General features: G+C 35.8%; 1 protein-coding gene across 1 annotated transcript; it reads left to right on the forward strand.

Moving 5' to 3' along the window:
• The first annotated feature begins 17,326 nt into the window (after nt 1–17,326).
• LOC109795499 (Calcium-binding EF hand family protein) lies at nt 17,327–20,196 on the forward strand. Its single transcript, XM_020355028.3, has 6 exons — nt 17,327–17,972; nt 18,600–18,702; nt 18,874–18,939; nt 19,244–19,399; nt 19,568–19,664; nt 19,911–20,196. The coding sequence occupies exons 1-6, from the start codon at nt 17,486–17,488 to the stop codon at nt 20,031–20,033; spliced, it is 1,032 nt and encodes a 343-aa protein (XP_020210617.1). The 5' UTR covers nt 17,327–17,485; the 3' UTR covers nt 20,034–20,196.
• The last annotated feature ends 2,629 nt before the right edge of the window (nt 20,197–22,825 follow it).

Below are 22,825 nucleotides of genomic sequence, written 5' to 3' on the forward strand. Positions count from 1 at the left end.
AAGAAGCAAGTGAGGGAGAGTCATGTGAGGTCACTTATCCTTACAATGGGGAACTTCTTATGATGAGAAGAGTCCTCAACAACCAACTTAGTGATACACAATCCCAAAGAGTGAACATCTTTCACACAAGATGTAATATTTCAAACAAGGCTTGTTCTCTCATAGTGGATAATGGATCTTGGTGCAATTGTTGTAGAACTAGGATGGTTGAGAAGTTGGGCTTGACTACCACACCCCATCCCAAACCTTATCAACGTCGTTGGCTTAATGATGATGGGGATATGGTGGTCAACCAACAAGTGAAAGTAGAGTTTTCTATTGGGAACTATCAAGATAAAGTTAAATGTGATGTAGTTCCCACGGAAGGTTGTCATATTTTATTGGGTAGGCCATGACAATTTGATAAACAAACTCATCATGATGGCTTAACTAATAAAATAACTTTCACTCATAAGGGTAAGAAATTTGTGCTTCATCCTCTATCACCTTCACAAGTGATGGAAGATCAAGTACAAATGAAGACCAAACATGAGCAAGAGAAAGGAAAACAAAAAAATAATTGAAAAAAAAACTTCTAAAAATTAGTGACCAAGAGGATTCTAGAGAGACAAGTGTTCCTTTTCTAGAGATAGTTCAAGAAGAGATTTTTGATACAAAAACTTTACACAAAACCTCTCTCTTCCTTGAACCATCTTCTCATATCCTCATGTGTAGAGGAACACTAACATGCACTGCCACAAGTTCTTTGGAAACTTCTCTACCTCTTGAAGTTAAAAATCTTTTGAAAGAATTTGATGATGTATTTCCTAGTGAAGGCCCAGTGGGACTTCCACCTTTTAGGGGAATAGAGCATCAAATGGATCTTGTACCTGGGGCTAGTCTTCCCAATAGACCAGCCTATAGGACCAAGCTACAAGAAACTAAAAAGATAGAGAAGCAAGTACAAGAGTTATTGGATAAGGGTTGGATTCAAAAGAGTCTAAGCCCTTGTGCTGTGCCTGTCATCTTGGTGCCAAAAAAAGATGGAAAATGGAGGATGTGTTGTGACTGTAGTGCCATCAACAACATCACCATAAAATATAGGCACCCAATTCCTAGGCTTGATGACATGTTTGATGAATTGCATGGGTCATCCATATTTTCCAAAATAGATCTTAAGAGTGGATATCACCAAATTCGAATCAAGGAAGGTGATGAGTGGAAAACTGCTTTTAAGACTAAGTTTAGATTATATGAATGGTTGGTAATGCCTTTTGGGCTTACTAATGCACCTAGCACATTCGTGAGGCTAATGAATCATGCCCTTAGGAATTGCATTGGTAGGTTTGTAGTTGTTTATTTTGATGATATTTTAATCTATAGCCAAAGTCTTAGTGATCATGTGGATCACCTAAGACAAGTCCTACTAGTTCTTAGAGACAATCACTTGTTTGCCAATGTAGACAAGTGCACTTTTTGTGTGGATAATGTTATTTTTCTAAGGTTTGTGGTAAGCAAAAGGGGGTTCATGTGGACCTCGAGAAAATCAAAGCCATCTAAGAATGGCCTATTAATGTTAGTGAAGTTAGGAGCTTCCATGGTTTGACAAGCTTTTATAGAAGATTTGTTCCTAACTTCTCTATATTAGCTTCACCTCTCAATGAGTTGGTGAAGAAGGATGTGGTCCTTTTATGGCAAGAAAAACATAATTTAGCTTTTCAAGAACTTAAGCAAAAACTAACTCAAGCACCAGTTCTAGCTCTCCCTAATTTTAGCAAAACTTTTGAGCTAGAATGTGATGCTTCTAGTCTTGGCATAGGAGCTGTGTTGTTACAAGGTAGCCACCTCATAGCATATTTCACTGAAAAACTTCATGGGGCTGCCTTGAACTACCCTACCTATGACAAGGAGTTGTATGCTTTAGTTCGTGCCCTTCAAACTTGGGAGCATTACCTTGTGACCAAGGAATTTGTTATTCATAGTGATCATGAATCACTTAAATATTTGAAGGGTCAACATAAATTAAATAAGAGGCATGCGAAATGGGTTGAGTACCTTGAGCAATTTCCTTATGTCATCAAATATAAAAAAGGTTCTACAAATGTAGTAGCTGATGCTTTGTCAAGAAGGCATGTTTTGTTGAATATCCTAGGTTCACAAATACTAGGTTTGATGACATCAAGGAATTGTATGAGAAAGACCTTGATTTTGCTAACTTTTATTCTTTATGTATTCAAAAACCTTATCAAGGGTACTATATTTCTGAGGGGTATCTTTTTAAAGAAAATAAACTTTGTGTACCCCAAGGATCTATTAGGAAACTCTTGGTAAAGGAGAGCCATGAGGGTGGACTCATGGGGCATTTTGGAATTAAGAAGACTCTTTCACTTTTGAAAGAGAAATTCTTTTGGCCTTATATGAAAAGAGATGTTCAAAGATTTTGTAGTAGTTGCATAGCTTGTTTACAAGCTAAATTTACCACAAAACCTCATGAACTATACACCCCCTTGCCAATATCCAATGCTCCTTGGGTAGACATTTCCATGGATTTCATCCTTGGTTTGCCTAGGACCCAAAGAGGAAAGGATTTCATCTTTGTGATTGTGGACCGTTTTACTAAAATGGCACATTTTATTCCATGACACAAAGTGGATGAAGCAAGTAGCATTGCTAAATTATTCTTTCAAGAAATTGTGAGACTCCATGGGTTACCCAAGACTATAGTTTCAGATAGAGATGTTAATTTCCTTAGCCATTTTTGGAAAACTCTTTGGGCAAGGCTAGGAACTAAACTACCATTTTCCACCACATGTCATCCCCAAACTGAGGTAGTAAATAGGTCTCTAGGGACTATGTTGAGGGAAATTCTCAAAGGCAATAAAAAGTTATGGATGACTATCTCCCACATGTGGAGTTTGCCTATAATAGAGTGGTTCACAAAACCACTAACATGTCTCCTTTTGAGATTGTTTATGGGTTCAATCCTCTCACTCCTTTAGATTTATTGCCCCTTCCGGATGTTGCTTCCTTTATTCATAAAGAAGGCACATCTAGGGCTGAATTTGTTAAAAAATTGCATGAGAGGGTTAGAAGTCATATTCAGTCCCAAACTGAAAAATATAAAAAATATAATAATAAGGGTAGAAAGGAAGTTGTCTTCAAAGAAGGTGACTGGGTATCGTTGCACTTTAGGAAGGATAGATTTCCTTCTAAAAGAAAGTCCAAGCTTAGTCCTCGAGGAGATGGACCCTATCAAATCCTTAGGAAAATAAATAATAATGCCTATGTCCTAGATCTCCCTTCTAAATATGGTGTTAGTCCTAGTTTTAATGTTTCTGATTTATCTCTCTTTACAGGACTTGCTACCCAAGAGGAGGATGCTTTGTACTTGAGGACAAATCCTCTTCAAGAGGGAGGGGATGATGGAGAAAGCCCATGGGCCAAGGGCCCAACTACTAGGGCTATGGCAAGGAGGATACAAGAGGAGTGGGCCCAAGCTCAAGGAAAGCCCATCACATTGTTTAGTTGGGCTTTGACTCAAGCCCAAGTAGATTAGGAGTAGTGTAGGATTGGGCCTTAGAGCCTTGTATTTCTTTTAGGCCTTGTATTTCCGGCCATTTAGATTAGGATTTCATTTGAAGGTCATTTGAATTTAGGGTTATTTAGGTTCCATGTGTATTTGCATTAGAATGTAATTAGTTTCACATTTGGTATGCATTTCGGTGTGACCGAAATGCAACTCAAATGGAAGCCTAATGACATTCCAAATGAAGTGCACATGGTGTGATCCGAGTTTAGGCTCCAAAATTTGAATTTTGAATTCAAATTTTGGGCGCCTAAGGTTAAGTGAACCATACCATGGTTTCACTTAACCTTAGGCTAACCCATGGTTCACCTTGACCTAATTTTCCCTATAAATTCTATATGGCCAAAACTTGTAAACACTTTTGGATGATATACATGAGATTTCTCTTCTTAGAACTCTCCCCCTCCGAAAGTCACTTGATCCCTTCTCTACCCTTCTTGAGCTCCTCTCCTTGTAGAGCTAGGATCCTTCTTCTTCTTCCGGACTTGGCTAGAGCAAGCCTAGGTCACCTTGGTGCAACTTGGAGTCTTCTTCCTTAACAACCATCCAAGGAATCCGAGAAGCATTGCATGGTTCTTGAGGATTCACTAGTGGATTCTCATCACAACATATCATAACTCGATCAATCATACATCATCATCACGTCATAATTTGCAATCACACCAATCATCACAAATCTTACACTTCACATTATGCCAAAGTCACGTTACCCATTTAACAATCCAAGGCCGTGCTCACCCTTGATATAACACTGTGCCAAGGTCACGATTCCTTTGTAGCATATCTAGCCCAGGGTCATGCTCACCCCTGACATGTTATTCATGGTCACGATACCCACTTAACAATCCAAGGCCGTGCTCACCCCTGATATAACATTGTGCCAAGGTCACGTTACCCCTAACCCAAGGCCGTGCTCACCCCGACATGTTATTCAAGGTCACGATACCCACGTAACAATCCAAGGTCATGCTCACCCCTGATATAACACTGTGCCAAGGTCACGTTACCCTTAACCCAGTGCCGTGCTCACCCCTGACATGTTAACCAAGGTCACGATACCCATGTAACAATCCCGGGTCGTGCTCACCCCTGGTCATAGGTGTGAATAATCACAATCACATCACAATCTACACAATTCTTACAATTAACACTATGTCAAGGCCACGCCACAACTGACATAAGTGATACGTGTTAATTGTCTCACTCATCCCACACCATGCCAGGGTCACGCCCTCCCTGTAGCATCACTTACCCAAGGGTCGTGCCATCCCTGTTCATTGATGTGAGGAACCACAATCACAATCATAATCACATCCATACAACATCTCATCTCATAGCTCAATTCCATATCACATACATAATTCCATATACACAACAGATAAGTCCAACAAAATAAGGGTTTACACACCCCTCAATCAATTCACATCTGGATCATCAATTCTTATCAAGTAATATAACAATAACATTCATAAATTAATATAATAATCAATGGAATTACCAATTTAATATAATCTTAACATCAATGGTAAAACCCCCCAATTATTCCAAAACCTAACTCACAGGCACTTTTCTACAATTTCGTTCTCTCTCCCAGATCATCATTTTTACAAATTAAATATATATTTCTAATCCTCAACACATACAGAATCTAATGGGATCAACAATTCCTCAAACAGAAATAATTATAAAATTACTCATAATCTTAAGGGACTCTTCCTCTACCCAATTCCCTCATGTAACTCTACATATAAATAATTCCATTTTCCCTCGTACCTTGATATGTAGAAGCTGAACCTACACAAGATCTGGCTGGTCTCCCTCGCTGGGTTCCCCTCGATCTGAAGCAGAAAGTAGAGGAAAGAAGAGAGAGCAGAAGAAAACAAATCAGAAAATGAGAGGTGTGCCTTTTGCGAGTGGCAAAGAGCTCAATTTATAGGCATCAGGCTTCGCTGGAACAGCTCATTCCAAATCTGGAACGGCCCATTCTGGACCCTTAAATTATGGGTAAAAATCACATCCAGAACGGCCCGTTCTCAAACCAGAACGGCCCGTTCTGGGATGCATTTAATACTTACAACGATCATATTTTGGAACGGCCTGTTCTCAACTCTTGAACGGCCCATTCTCAATTAGGAATCATAGGCAAATTTAATGGTTTGGAATGACCCGTTCCAAATCCGGAACGACCCATTCTTGGCTACAAAAAGTTGGTCTATTTAGTAATTTAGAATGGCCTGTTCGGGGCTACTAAACCACCTTAATTGGGCTCTTGGCCCAGTGAAAATTGGGCTGTTACAATGGGTGACCTTCTGGAAGTTTCCCAGAAATTGTGTAAGTAAGGACAAAACATGCTAAAAAGTGAAGTATTGTGAAATAGGATCCTTGAGAAGAATAGCAACCAAATTTGAGACGTCTAAAAAATTTAATAAAATAAAAAATAAATATTTAGCGACTGATTTAGAGGTAGTTAGTGCGACGAGTGCTATAAGGGTCGTAATTACAATTTTGCAACGGTTTGTGCAACGACTCTAGTAACCGTCTCAAAATTCACTCGTGACAGACTTTCTGCATAGTTGGTGAACCGTCGCAATGGTGTCTTTGTGGCAGCTCTAACCGTCGTAATGTAGGTCATATAACTGTCGCAAAATTGCCATTTTCTTGTAGTCAATAAAATAAAACTACAGTGGGACACAACTTTGCTTTGCATTTTTGAACCATTTTTTATCTGAATTAGCTCTGGAATTTAAAAGAGAAGTTGTAGCACTCTCTCCAAGCTTTCCAACTATTCCAATAACATCCCAATCAGAGTTTGGAAGCTCAAGATATGACCTGCATAAGATAGAGTGTTCAATTTGGTAAAAATTCAAAAATTGAGTAAAAATTACAACAATCATCAAATAATACCACTGATGGAAATCTAATCCCCAAGGATCCCTTTGGAAGAGGTAAAACCAAGAAGGGTGAAGGTTGATCCAAGGAGGCTCACACTTGAAGACCATTGGGCCTTTAACTAGGTCTATGGTTAGGAGGCTATAGGAGGCTTCTACAGAGGAGGTGCTTCTTAGACCTATGCTCAATATGAGTATTGAGTATGATTCCTCTTTTTAGTCTCATAGTCTCTATTGTACATACATTGTATAGTTTGATTTCTTGTACCTTGTACATAGTAGTCCTTGTATAGGTGTATTTTGCCTTTGTATTTGTAAGGCATTTTCTTTCTTTTATTTTAGGTTATCCTTTTAGAATTTAGGGTATGTTACTTGGAGACTTTTGCTCCATTTGACCTTGTATTCTAGGTCATCCATTTTTGTATTTTTCAGTAGTGAAAATGGGGTGACAAATAGCAAGGTGTGTAGGTGCAATAGTAATTGGGCTAGGACTGGGCCTAGGCCAAATTTTACATATTGGGCTTGTTTTGCTCCATATTTTTCAAGGAATTGATTTAGCTAGGCCTCACCATCATATGGTGAACCTAACTAAACCAACTCCAAAATTTTGGATTGGATTAAACATGGAGAAACAAGCTTGGCCGCCTAGCTTAGAACCTTAGCCAGAATTACTAGTCTCACTTGTACACTTGGAAAGCTTATAGCACAAGCTTCTAACTTAGCTTACTTTCCAAGCTTCTAAGTTAGAAGCTTGCTCCACAAGCTTCCCAAGGCTAACTAGACCGGTCAAGTTAAGCTAACCATGGTTCTCTTGAACCATAGTTAGCCTAGATTGCACCACAAGCTTCCCTCACCCTATATAACTATTTTTCCTTCATTTGTAATAATCTTTTGGCATATATTGAGAGTGATTTCCGAAAATTGTTCAGCAATCTTTCTCTCTTCTAAAAGTCCAAACCTCTTTGATATTCGTCCAATTATCTTATCCCTTCCATAGAATAGTGTGGTGAGAATTGAAGAGACTTATCTCTTCTCCTAGGAGTGGCGTCTCTTGAGAGAGTTTTCCACCAAACCGTGGTGCTTCCAAGGTCTCTTCCTCCATTGCAGACCTTGGAGAAGCTTAAGAAGAATCAAGGAGCCAAAGATCTAGGGAGGAACTTGAAGAGGAATCAACATCAATCCAGTTTCTCTACAAGTTTTCCATCATTTGGTATCAAGAGCTAGGTCTCCTTGGTAAATTCGTTCTTGAGCTTTTTCTTTCAATTTTGTTCGGTCAAATACATCTTATATTGTGTCTAAACTGTTCCTATATGTGTTTCCTTTTATTGTCTTGAGTTTATGTGCCTTGAGTTGTTCTTGTGTCACATTAATAAATCTATAGAACAAACTCACATTGTCTTGCTTGTTTTTTATTCATGCACTACTTCTTGTGAATCAATCTTTGTGTGTGCCTTAGGTATTCTTTGTATGTCTTTTTAATGTTTTAGGATTGCTTTTATCTTCCATTGGACTCCTATTATATTCGGTCTAAAAAGAAACTCCTAAAAAGAAACAATAATACAAACATTTTTCATTTCTTAATCTTCTAGTTTTGTCTTAGAGTCATGTGTAGTTGTTTTGCTTGTCATTAAATCCTTTGTGTGCCTTTTTATTTTTGAATCTATATGCATTAATCTCTGTTCTTGTATGGTGTTATTGCTGGCTGAACATTAATAAAATCTTAGAGTGCTCATAAAATGATTCCAATGCATGTTATTAGTCCTAACATGTTCTAAAGTCAATTTTTTGTGAACTTCAATTGCTATTAGTTTCTTAGCAATTTGTGGCCAGCAATTCCTTGTGTGTTCTTGTGCTTGTTTTGAAAAAAGAAAACAGAGTTAGAAGTGTATTAAAAACGAAAATTAAAGTGTACAAACAAGAAGAACAAACTAGTACCAAAACTAGTAACATTTTGTGATTGAAATTTTAAACTAGTACACTTACACTTCTTACTCTTCTTACTTCTCTTTTCTCCACAACTTGAAAACCTCTTTGTTAACTGTTTGGCCTCCGTTTTGAAGTGCTCATACTTTATATTAAAAATAAAAAGAAAAAAAGAGACAAAAAGACAAGAAAAAGAAAAGAAAACAAAAGAGAAAAAACTAGAAAAAAAAAAGTGAAACAAGAAACTATTAGGAGCACTTGGCCTTTGAATTTTTGTGTGATTTTTCTTGAGGTTTGCTTGCTGTCCAGTGGCTGGAAAAAGACTTTAAAATACTCAAAATATTAGCACAATTTTTGTTTTGGTTTTATAATCCATTCTAGATCCATTCCTAGGACTATTCCTTTGGGTGCTAGTGTTGAAATAAAACCTTTAATTGTTGCTTTGTGTATTTCTTGGCTCTCTTTGGTTTTGTCATATTACTTCCTATTAGAGTGTTGCCTATCCTAATTGTGCATTTTCAGTTTTGAGTTCTTTGGCCTCTACTTTCTCTTGATGATTGTTAAGCCTTGGTGGGAGATAATTCTTTTTCAAGCCATTACACTTGGAAGGAAGGGCTAATTGAGACACATTGGATCCATCTCAGAGAGGTCACCGCTTGAGGAAGATTGAGGTACCAAAATTCTTGAGTGATACACTTTGGAAAGGCTCACTTGTTTGTTCATTTTGCAGCCAAGAATTTCTCTTGTTTTAGGTTGAAGATTAGAGATGAATTTTGGAAGGAACTAGTGACGGATTTTGGAGATTAGAGACGGATTTGTGGAGACCAGTCACCTCCCTTCAAATTGGTCACTAAAGTTGATGCAAGGGCTGTCCTAATTCCGGTCACCAACCTTCCTTTGGAGAAACCTTTCATTTCTCTTGTTTTTTATTCCTTTCTTGTTGTAACTTCTTAACCCTACCCTTGGGTTAATTTTTGACTTGCTTTTGTTAAGACAAACTCACATTTACCAGTGGTTGTTGGGAAACTTTTTTGCTTAAGTCCCACCACTTCCTAAATAGTTCCAAATAAAGACTCCTAAAATCGTTTATCACTTGTGGAAGTGTCCCCAAAAGGCTTCAAGTGTCATTTGGGCTTCCACTAGGATACGCCTAGTTTTATTGCTTTCATAAAATGTTTAGTACTTGTGGAAGTGGTCCAAGGGATTCTAAGTGTCATTTGGACTTCCACCCTATTAGAGAGGGATTTGTGGAGACCAGTCACCTCCCTTCAAATTGGTCACTAAAGTTGATGCAAGGGTTGTCGTAATTCCAGTCACCAACCTTCCTTTGGAGAAACCTTTCATTTCTCTTATTTTGTATTCCTTTCTTATTGTAACTTCTTAACCCTACCCTTGGGTTAATTTTTGACTTGCTTTTGTTAAGACAAACTCACATTTAGGAGTGGTTGTTGGGAAACTATTTTGCTTAAGTCCCACCACTTCCTAAATAGTTCCAAATAAAGACTCCTAAAACTGTTTAGCACTTATGGAAGTGTCCCCAAAAGGCTTCAAGTGTCATTTGCAAGGGATTCTAAGTGTCACTTGGGCTTCCACCCTAGGACATTTCGACTAGTATATGCTTTACTAGCTTTCCTTTACTTGTTTTAAATTCCAAGTTCGTTAGAAGGCTTCCTATTGCCTACTAGGGGTTTCGTGCACACACACAACTACTTGACTTGCTTGTGTGAAAAATTATTTTGTAAGACAAGTATAAGGGGGTTTAGTAATTTCCACTTGAAAATGCTTGGTTATTAAGTGGCTTCTTGTAGCTCACCTCCCTTGATAGTGCAACTTGTATACTTAGACCTCCAAGTACCTAGTCTTACACCAAAAAGAGAAAATATTTTATGAAAATCTTTATCACTCAATTTGCAAAGTCTTTAAAATTTTTTGAAAACCTTTATCTTGCAAAAATGAGTGATCATTCTCATGAAAGTAGTGTGCATGGTCATCATGCTCCTAGAAGTCGTAGGAGTACTAAAGATGAACTCAGGGAACTTAGGGAATATATTAGGAAAAAAGAAATAGAAAATGAAAAAAACAATGAAACCATAAGAGAGTTGTTAAACAAACTTGTGATGGGGGGTGAATCTAGCAAACCCCATGCCAATGAGGGTCATGGGCCTTCTAGGCCCAAAAGGCATGATGATGAAGGGCCTTCTAAGCCTCATAGAGTCAAACATGAAGAAGAACAATCACGACCCAAAAGCCACCATTCACACACTCACTCATCTTCAAGTGAATAGGAGGGTCATTCCTCCTATTCAAAAGATAGACCACTAGAAAAACAAAAAGAAAAACCTTCCAATGAAACTAGAACCAGTTCCATTAAGTGCTTTAAATGCTTAGGGAGGGGACACATAGCTTCCCAATGCCCCACAAAGAAAATAATGATCATTAGGGGCAATGAGATCCTAAGTGAAGAAAGTACTTCATCTTCTTCATGCTCCTCAAGTGAAGAAAATGAAAACCTTAGTTATAGTGAGGAAGCACCATGTGAAGGTGACCTATTGATTGCTCAAAGGTTTCTTACTAACCAACCAAAAGAACAAGACCAATCACATAGATAGAACTTTTTCCATTATAGATGCAAAATTTTTAAGAAAACATGTTCTCTCATTGTTGATAGTGGATCTTGTAATAATTTTGTAAGTCAAAGGTTGGTTAATAAGCTTCACTTAACTACTATAGTCCATCCTAAATCTTATAAACTTCAATGGCTTAATGAAGATGGACCTATAGAATTTAAGGATCAAGTAAATGTGCCTTTCTCCATTGGAAAATAGAAGGATGAAATTTTATGTGATATAATTCCAATGGATGCAAGCAACATTTTACTTGGAAGGCCTTGGCAACATGATAGGAAGGCCATTCATGATGGTGTTACAAACAAAATTCGCCTAGTCCATCTAGGCAAGAAACATACCTTGACTCCTCTTTCACCTTCACAAGTGTTGGATGATCAAGTATTTATGAAATCAAAAAAAAAAGGAGAAAAAAAAAGGTTCTAGAGTTGGAGGGTAGTGTCTCCTCCAAGGAAGTTGTTCGTAGAAGTCAATTTTTAATAAAACATTCTATTAAAAAATGTCTTCTAGTTGAACAACCTCTTTACCTTCTCAATACTAAAAAAACACAATTCTTGGAAAAGAGTAAGGAGGATAGTGTCTCTTCCAAAAATCTTGTGAAAAAAGAAAGTCACTTTTTAATTCAAAATGATTGTAAAGACTTTTCTTCTTCACAAAGATTTTTTCTCTTTTTCTACTACTGCCATAGGCTTAGAGCTTAAGATCCAAAATCAAAAATTTTTTGAAAATAAAGGATCTCAAGTTATTAGTCTAGTGAAGAAGAAGTGGACTTCACCTAGTTCTACTTCTTATGCTACTACTTTGGTGGTGCCCAAAGTAGACAACCATTGTCGATTCAGGACTTCTATTACTTTAGTTGTTCTAATAAAGCACCCAACCTATGGTTTATATTGTTTATTAGATACATCTCATGGTGTCTTATTTTCTATTTTTGATCTTAAGGGAAGTTCAAACTTCTTTGAACTTAACTTGACTACTTCCCTTCAAGACCAAATTAGACTATATGACTCTTTTAAAATCTTTACACCCTCTTCCATGTTGTATCTAACAACTAATATGATCAAGGGTTGTCTAGGTAGTTTCCTTATTATATTTACTTTGTTCTCTTGTAGGCTCCTAGGTTACTACATAGGGTACTTTAGGTAAGATACCTTAGTATGTACGACTACCTCATTAGTTTCTTCTAGTTTTAGTACTTTCACATTTTTAAGATTTAGTTTTACACTTAGGCTACACTATAGTGAGGATCCTATTCTTATTCTTAGAGAACCCATCCTTCCTAGTCTAAGGACCCTGGTTAGGACTATAGAAGGAATTCCTCATAAGGTGCACTTTCCACATGTATTATATGAGTATATCATCCCTAATGCTTTGTTTCTTATTTTTGTAGGTGATGTTATCCTTGTGGAAGGACCACTGGATTTGAGGACAAATCCTTTCGAAGGGGGAGGATATGATGGAAATCTAATCCCCAAGGATCCTTTTGGAAGAGGTAAAACCAAGAAGGGTGAAGGTTGATCCAAGGAGGCTCACACTTAAAGACCATTATGCCTTTAACTAGGTCTATGGTTAGGAGGCTAGAGGAGGCTTCTATAGAGGTGGTGCTTCTTAGACTTATGCTCAATATGAGTATTGAGTATGATTCCTCTTTTTAGTCTTATAGTCTCTATTGTACATACATTGTATAGTTTGATTTCCTATACCTTGTACATAGTAGTCCTTGTATAGGTGTATTTTGCCTTTGTATTTGTAAGGCATTTTCTTTCTTTTATTTTAGGTTATCCTTTTAGAATTTAGGGTATGTTACTTGGAGACTTTTTCTCCATTTGACCTAATTTTTAATATGAATCCCTCTAACTTGAGCGTCGGGGTATCTTTATAGATGTAATTCCATCATTGTGGATATTGGAGTAATAGGGATGTCATCCTATCTTCGGGGAACTTGTAAATTCTGGTAAGAACATTTGCTGCCCATCGTGGGGCCGAAGTCAAACTATCCTCTAGCCGCACATGGTTTCCCTCCAAGATTTAGCGACAAATGCCAACACCACCTCCATACATGCCATTGATGGTGGATTTGCTGGTGGTGGTCCCTCTAACTCATCACACGATATTGCTTCTTAGTTTGCTGACATTGTTAATTATTTGGTTTCTTTTATTTTACCTCCAAATGATTCTAGGTCCCAAATAGATAAATTAAAAAGTGATGCTAAATATTATGTCTGGGATGACCCTTACTTGTGGAGTTTTTACAGTGATAAAGTTATTCGTAGGTATATTTTAGATCATAAGATTTAGTCAGTGCTCCAATTTTGCCATGCCTCAGTTGTAGGAAGGCACTATGGACCATACCAAACCACCACAAAGGTGTTGGATAGTGAGTTCTACTAGCCCACCATTTTCAAAGATACACACAAAGTCTTCAACACTTGTGAGCAATTTGAGAGATCAAGATCTGCCATCACTAGGAGACATGAGATGCCCCAATAGCGTATTCTAATCTATGATTTTTTTTTTTACATTTGGGGTATTGATTTCATGAGTCCATTCCCTGTCTCTTGTGGTTATTCTTATATTTTGTTTGTTGTTGATTATGTATCAAAGTGGGTGGAGGCTAAAGCCACCAAAACTAACAATTCTAAAGTTGTTGTGAATTTTGTTAGATCTAACATCTTCTGCAGGTTTGGTAAGCCTAAAGCCAGTGATAAAGGGAGCCACTTCTATAACTTCAGCATGCGATTTTTGCTCCATAAGTAAGTGGTTGTGCATATTGTCCACAACATATCATCCCCAAAATAATGGATACGTCAAAGTGTTTAACAGAGATATAAAGCTGATTTTACAAAATATGGTGCACCCTAACAAAAAAGATTGGAGCGAGATGCTTGAGGATGCTCTTTAGGCTCATAGGACAACTTATCGGACACCGATTGACATGTCATCATATCAGATTGTGTTTGGTAAAACTTGTCATTTACTTAGGGAGGTTGAGTACTGAGAATATAGGGCGATGAAGACTTGTAACTTGGCATTTGACCAAGTGGGCATGAAGAAGAAGCTTTAATTGCAAGAACTTGAGGAGCTTTTCTTATAGGCTTATGAGAACTCCAAAATTTACAAAGAAAAAGTAAAAAAAATTCATGATAATATAATTTTGAGAAAGGAGTTCAAAGTAGGCCAAAAGTGTTGTTATTTAACTCCCACCTAAAGCTCATAACTAATAAGCATAGATCTAGATGGGATGGTCCTTTTGTTATAGCTAACGTGTTCTCCCATCGCGCAGTAAAGATTCAAGATGAGACTACCAGCAAATCCTTCAAAGTAAATGGACACCAACTCAAGGAGTTTCATGAGAGTTCGAAAGTGGAGGAGGTTGAGGAGGACATCTCTTTGGCCAAACCTACAATTTTAGATGTCCAAATTATTGGACCTTAAGGGAGTCCTAAATTTTTTACCCCTTGTATTGATTGGAATTGTCTTTAATGATGCATGTTTTTGTTTCATTGAGGACAATGTTGATTTTAAGTGTGTGTGTGGGGGGGTGTTATAAATTGTTATTTTTCTGTGTATGATTTTCTTTTGATTTGCTGTATTTTTGGTCATTTTGATGCTCTATTGTTTCTGTATTTTGCTTGCTGCTATTTCTGTTTACATATTTGCTGTTGTTTTTGTTTCTAGATTTTGTACTTTATTTTTTTTTCTATTTTGTTTACTATTTTTGTACCAATTTTTGTATTCCGTTACTGTTTGAATTTTATTTTCTGTATTTGTTTCTGCTCTATTTTACTATATATATATATATTATTATTTTTAATAATTTTTATTACTTTTTAATGTTTTTGAAAAAAATATTAAATAATTTGAAAAAAAAATTGAAAAGTTTTAAAACAATTGAGTGAATTTTTCTTGGTTTTCTTTAGGAAGCAACTTTGCATGCAAAAAAAAATTGAATAAAAAAAAAAAGAAAAGAAAAACATAAAAAAATAGAAAGAATGAAATGAAACAAAAGAAAAAAAAAATGCAAAAAATATATGCAAAATCAAAAAGAAAAAATACATTGAATGAAAAGAAAAAAAATGAAAGTATAATAAAGTGGGAAGAAAAAGATAGAGGTTGGTTTTAGCATTGGGACACTTTTCATGCTTATCTTATTACTTATACCCCATTGTTCCTCTTTTCTCTTTCGTTCTTAGCCTTGAAATCCTAATTATATCCCACCTTTACCTTGATCACATTACAACCCAATAAAAGTTCTATTGATCTTTAATTGCATGTGTTTCAAGTTGTTAAGATTAGAGGCTTGTCAAAGCTTAATAGTACTAGTATTGCATGATGTGTTTGAGTGTAAACACAAACCTAAACACTTGAGAGATGAGAGTAAACAATATATTGTGATGGTTCTATCATTTTTGGATCATTCTTTAATTTGACTTGTCACCTTACTTGCTTTTAATGTTGCATATTTGTTCATGGATTGTTGTTTTGCCTTGATGCTTTAAATGTTGTATTCCTTCTTCTTCTTATACATTTGTGAATCCATTTTAAAATTTTGAGAAGTTTTCCTCATTGTTTGGTTGAGTTCTAGTTTTTGTTTCTTTGAGTTTTGCTCCGGAGTGCAAAGGTTTAAGTGTGGAGGTATTTGATAGTACATTTTGGGAAGCAATTTTGTATGCATTTATTTGGCCTTTTTGACCTTTGTGTGTGTCTTATATTCATGTTTTGGCTTAGATTTATGATGGTGGTTGATGGAAAACTTGTAGAGAAACCGGATTGATGTTGATTCCTCTTCAAGTTCCTCCCTAGATCTTTGGCTCCTTGATTCTTCTTAAGCTTCTCCAAGGTCTCCAATGGAGGAAGAGACCTTGGAAGCACCACGGTTTGGTGGAAAACTCTCTCAAGAGACGCCACTCCTTGGAGAAGAGATAAGTCTCTTCAATTCTCATCACACTCTATGGAAGGGATAAGAGAATTGGATGAATATCAAAGAGGTTTGGACTTTTAGAAGAGAGAAAGGTTGCTGAACAATTTTCAGAAATCACTCTCAATATATGCCAAAAGTTGATTACAAGTGAAGGAAAAAGAGTTATATAGGGTGAGAGAAGCTTGTGGTGCAAGCTAGGCTAACTACGGTTCAAGAGAACCATGGTTAGCTTAACTTGACCGGTATAGTTAGCCTTGGGAAGCTTGTGGAGCAAGCTTCTAACTTAGAAGCTTGGAAAGCAAGCTAAATTAGAAGCTTGTGCTACAAGCTTTCGAAGTGTACAAGTGAGACTAGTAATTATGGCCAAGGTTCTAAGCTAGGCGGCCAATAGCTTGTTTCTCCATGTTTAATCCAATCCAAAATTTTGGAGTTGGTTTAGTTAGGTTCACCATATGATGGTGAGGCCTAGCTAAATCAATTCCTTGAAAAATATGGAGCAAAATAAGCCCAATATGTAAAATTTGGCCTAGGCCCAGTCTTGGTCCAATTACTAGTTGCACCTACACACCTTGCTATTTGTCACCCCATTTTCACTACTGAAAAATACAAAAATGGATGACCCAGGTAAAATGATGCCTAGTATTCCATATATAGGTGACTAATTTTATCTCTAGGCTTAGGGACAATGTTACATGATTTTAGGAGATATTCTTGTTGATAAGTACTTGATGTATTGTTTTTGATAATGTGATCCTTGGTTTAGGAGGAAATGATATGTAGAGGTAATGTTATATAATATCATAGAGATATATTTTAGTGATTGTATGAAGATATTATCCATTAGGAATTTAACGGCCTATGGTTTCACTTTATGATGGTGGGCTAAAGATTCGACGTGGGTGAGTTGGAGTAGATCAACTTAGGTTTGGTTTGACCAAGGTGGGTAGCATAATAACTATTGCCTATTATTGATTATTAATAATTACTATTAATAATTAAAAAATATGTATTAATATTGATTAATGTTTAACCCACTAAACTAGATTCATTAAATAATTAGTCTAACATATTTTACTTATGGATAGCTTTCTATCTTCTTAAAAAAAATACATGTATCACTCTTTATTTATTTACACCTTTATTTGATAGATCAATTCTAACTTAAATATCTGAGTCTCTTTCACCAGTATTCTCAATATGTCTAGTGTTGTGGAGGACATGCAAATTCTAGTAAGAAATATGTTATATTTTAAATGAAAGATTTAGAGAAAAATATATTGACACAGAAATTAAAGCAGTAGATGTGACAATGCTAACGCAAGCAGAGGGATTTAGAGCCACCCATGTGTTACTCGTGAATTTGTTATATAAATAAACATAGCAAAATATGGTAACTATAGGTGTTGTCTCATTTGGCCAGTGCTCTATGTACCCGGCCCTAATAAAACTCTCTCCAATCATCAATAACGGATTTTCCCTCTGCAAATTTTTCTTTGTCCCTTCTCCATAGCTTCTTCTTCTCTGAGCCTGAGCCTGAGCCTCAAAACTCAATAAGCACCTGAAGATGTCAAAGGCGGTGGTTTATATCCTAATAGCCACCGCCATGTTGTTCTTCTTCATATTTTTGTCCCCATTGAACCTCAAGGAACCTGAGGGTCGCCTTAATCGTAGGTTTGGGTACAAACTACTCGAGCGAGCACCCAATTTTGACCCTCTTGTTGCAAACATTGAAAAGAAAACGCATCACGAACCCACGTTGTCCAATTTGGATAGTACCACATCGGTTAGTGATGTTGTGGAGACATACCAATATCTTACCTCGGGTGGTAAATTAAACACGACGTTAAGGTTGATAATTTTGTTCCCTTTGTTAGATAGAGAACCCAAGGACGGAGTGGTTGGTTTCAATGAGTTAGAGGCTTGGATTACTCAACGAGCAATAGAGAGATTAGATTATCTCACGCAAGCTGAGTTAGATTCCAAGGACAAGAATGGGGATTTGGTCATCTCTTTTAAGGAGTATTTACCTCAGTTTTCAGAAAAGGATATAGGTAACTAATATGTTTCCATCATTAATTCTCTTATGCCAATTCCTATAGGTTCTCGGAGATGTAAAATTATTTATCCCTTTTCGTTTTTTATTTAATATATAGTTGTAAAACTATAACAATAATTTAATATATCTCTCAAAGTTAACATGACCATTCAATTTTGTCACTAATATTATAAATTAATCTTTTACTCGGCAGTTAACAGCAGTCAATTTTCTTCCTGAGAAATGATACAAACTAAATTCATTAGTATTGCTATTTTTATGAAATTAATTAATCTTTTACTCGAGTTTTAATTATGATATCTGATGTAAAAGTATCTATACCATATTAAGTTGTTAAATTGGCTTACAGTAACACGAGGGACCAAAATAGCTATATAAATTAATTAATTAATAAACTTTTATCTAACAAACTTCAAGCTGAAATTTGTGTCTCAAATTTGTCATGCCTATGATTGGTTCCTTTAAAAATTTCATAAGTTCTTTTTTTCTTTTATCTTTTTAGATGGGTTTACCATGCTGTTGACAACCATCCATTAATTAATAAATCCTGATAAATTTGATATTAATATCTTAGTGTAAATTACTTGGATATCAATTTAACACAATACTTGAATGTTAACAGAGAAAAAAGAAATGGGGCATGGCGAAGCAGGATGGTGGATGGAAAGATTTGAAGTTGCAGACATTGATCAAAATGGTTTTCTTAACTTCACCGAACTTAGAGAGTAATAAATAATTGATCAGTTTTTTCTTTTTTTTTTCTTTCTCCTTTCTTTGTAACTTTCAGTATTTATTTGTGTGTTACGTATATTATTGAAGTTGTTTGCATTTTATGCACTAAAATAGATTACAACAAACTCATCTATTTTTTTTTTATTTTTTTTTTTTTTTTGCAGTTTTTTGCACCCAGAAGATAGCAAAAATCAAGAAATGTTGAAATGGATGTTAAAAGATAGACTAAAGTAAGCTTTCTCAGAGAAATTAAATCGAAACATATTACTTATGTTCTACATGTAGTTCTTGTCCTTTGCTTACAATCACTTTGCTTTAAGAGAGGAAAAGTACTACTGCAATGGTGGACAATTAAGCCACTAATTTATCTAGAGGTCATAGTTTCAATTCCCATTGAATATGAAAGCGGAAGGGATTAAATTCATGCAAAAATGGGGAATGCGATTCCCAACATTTTATATAAGTTCCAAAATTTCGTATATTCATACAAGTGCAAATTGGCTTAGCATATATATTGTTTGTTTTATGATATAGGCGCATGGACGACGAAAATGATGGGAAACTGAATTTCAATGAATTTGAAGACCATGTATTTAGTACATATGAAAGTTATATGGATTTCGAATCTAAAGGGGGAGATTTACCTTCTCCAAAAGATAAATATGCTGAGCTTGATGTGAACAATGACCAGTAAGTTTTTCTTTGTAGCCTCACAAACATGTTTTTCCAAATAATTGAATATTTCAAATATGGGAAACTGAATTCATTGAATTTGAAGACCATGTAATTAGTACCTTCTCTAAATAATTCAATATTTCTTTTGCTTAAGAAAGCTTACTATTACAATATATTTTGCAGATTTTTGTCACCAGAAGAATTGATACCGATACTTTCTTATCTCTACCCTGGAGAGCTAGCTTATGCTAAATATTTCACGTGCTACTTAATGAATGAGGTTTGTTACTTTTTTATGAATTTTGATCACTGCATGAATACATATCGGAGTGAAATAAGAATTGCCTAAAATAAAGATAGAGTCATAGAGCATATAACATGTTTAAACATTGCCACGTATTAACACTGTCTAATTATAATATATGTTTATACTCCATTAACATGACCACAAATATGCAATAGTAGATTTGAAGTTAAGGAAAAGGTAGTTATGAATATGTCAAATTATTGGTTCTATTTGATGCAGGCTGATGACAATGGAGATGGAAAGTTAACACTGCAGGAGATGCTTGATCACGAATTTACTTTCTACAACACAGTTCATGCAGATGGTCACCAAGAAAGCGATGATGATCATGATGAGCTTTGATGTGTGAACCTAGCTAGTTAGATGAAAAGTTTGACATAAGAGGATATAAATGAAGCAGTGATCTTGTTCTCCTGAATTATGATGGTTTTGTAAAATATAGAACTCAAACAAATCTAAAAAGAAAGTTTCATCTCATAATAACATTTTAAATTAATTGGCCTAACATTGGACCTCTACCATGAATACCGATTATATTCATTTAATTTATTATTGGTCCTTATACATGACAAGAGCAAACAAGAAACTTTTAAATCTTAATTAAATAAAAAATTATAAAATGTAAGTTATTGGTACATGATAGTAAGAATAAAGAGTATAGTGCCGTCATTATTACAACAAACAAGAAATCTAACACCTAAAGCTCACAACAAAACAAAGAAAGAAAATATAGTTCTTCTTGTCTTGTACTTTTCTAACAAATCAAAAGAGCAATCCAGGCTTTTTGTAACAGTGTAAGGGACCCCTCATTAATTACAAAAATAGAACCGATCCTATATTAACTTATCCATTACGAGTCAAGTATATATTACCGGGTTCAAGTCTAAGACCATGTACATATTGTATCCCAACCCCTATCACTAGGCCGACAAAAGTCAATTACAATTACAAAATTGTAACAAGTACTCCTTAATCAAATTTTTAACATAGACAAATTGAGAGACTTTAACTGTATGCTCAAACTAGTCAAATCAATTTCATAAAGAATGTTCTTCTTCTGAGTTGCAAAGAGCATAGACCTATCATTTTGTTTGACTATGCATGAACCTTTGTCAAAGACTACAGTATAATCATTGTCACAACATTGACTTATGCTAAGTAGGTTAAACTTAAGACCTTCAACATATAAAACATTATGTATAGTGAGTATAAAGGCATTACCTATCTTACTTATACCATTTATGTTTCCTTTGCCGCTTCCAAAGGACATAGACCCTTCATGTGGTTGGAGGTCTAGGAATATTAGTCCTTTCTCCCATCATATGTCATGAGCATCCATTGTCCAAGTACCAAATTAAATCCTTTTTTTCTTCCCACCAAAAAGATCTGCAATGAGAATAATTTTTTATTTTGGTACCTAGATCTTCTTGAATCCTCTTACATTAGTCCCAATAGCCTTAGTTTCTCCTATCTGTTTGTCTAGAGGTTTTACTCCTTTTCCACTGGCATAGGAGGTAGACTTAGGCCTTTTTGGAGATGTCTTTGGACAAGAATTAAAGTCAAGACCACTTTTGTCTTATGGAAGTATTTTGTGTCTTAGCAACATATTCATTTTTGAAGATCCTTCCCTCTATTGTTGTATGTTCTTAACCTCTAATGTTGCGATCTCAGGTGGTGTGTAACCAATAATCTTGTCTTTAAGTTCCTTAACTTTTGCCTCAAACCACATTAGATTTTTCTTAAGTTCAAGATTTTCTTTTTCAAGAAGTTTTTTTAGAGTTCATAATACATTTCCTCTCTTTTAGAGTCAGATGAACAAGAATTGGATTGAGAGCTTACCTCAACATTTGTCTCAACGTCTATTATTAGGCAGATGTTAGCCTTCTCTTCGTTTGAACTACTATTGTTGTTGCCTAGGTCCTTCCAAATTTCCATTAGACTCCTTTTAATCTTTTTCTTCCTAGACCATCTTTTCTTGTGGGAGGGATAGTTTGCCTTCACATGCCTAGATTTGTTACATTCATAGCATATGACGTTCTTTCTTTTAAAAGATTCAAGCTTTTTGGATCTCTCCTTCTTTTTGTGGAAGGTCCTTAGCCTTCCCTTCTTCAACATATCCTTGAACTTTCTAGACATGAGAGAGATCTCATCATCTATCGATTTCTTAAAGCTCTCGTCTAAACTTTCCATGTTAGATTCAACTTTAAGAGCTTTACCACATTCCTTTTTTTGGCTAGGTTCACAACTCTTCAAGGCAATCGTATTGTTTTTCTTTGTTGTGATCCTTGTTGTTGCGATGAACTTCATGGACTCACGAGGCTCCAAGAAGTTCATCAAGCATCAAGATCTTCATATGTCGAGCTTTGGTAATTGTTGTGGCTTTGGGCTCCCAAATCTTGGGTAGAATTGTCCAAGATCTTTAGATTATTCTAAGTTTTTGAAAACTCAGTTCCCAAGGATTTCAACCCATTGAGAATTTTTTGTAAGAGTCCAAACATCTTATCAATGTTTTAGTTATCCTTCATGGAGAACAACTCATAGTGCCTTTAAAGAGTAGTTGCTCTTCTGAGCCTCAATTCTTCAATTCCTTCATGAGTTACTCTAATGGCATCCCACATTTTCTTAGCAATAGAGTAGCTACAAAACTTGTTGTACTTGGTTTAGGACAACGAGCATGCAATGAGATAACGCTCCTTGGTGTTGTTTCGTAGTATGTTGTAATCTTCCTGAGTATCTTGTTCCTCAAGCTTAGTGACTGCAACATCACCTTGTGTTGTGATCCTTCATAAGGGGTACTAGGTGGACTTAATGAACATTTACATTCGGTCCTTCTAGTATGGATAGTCTTCTCCATTGAAGGTTGAAAGCCTTGTAAGCGAAGCTCCTTCTAGTAGATATTACCCTTCGTTGCTTCCTATATATCTGGATCTTCTTCCTTTAGCATGGTTAGATACTCAACCCTGTCAAAGGTTGAGCTCTAATACCAAACTATGGAGAAAAGATAGACACTAGAAGGGGAGATTAAATAGTGTACATTAAAAACTCACACTTTTTCAAGTTTGTGATGTAGTATCTACAACAAACAAAAGGTTAGTAAAAGTAATCAATAAAAAATTAATTCACCTCAACCACTA

The sequence above is a fragment of the Cajanus cajan genome, chromosome 9 (assembly GCF_000230855.2).
Source record: "Cajanus cajan strain Asha chromosome 9, NIPB_CcT2T_4, whole genome shotgun sequence".
NCBI lineage: Eukaryota > Viridiplantae > Streptophyta > Magnoliopsida > Fabales > Fabaceae > Cajanus > Cajanus cajan.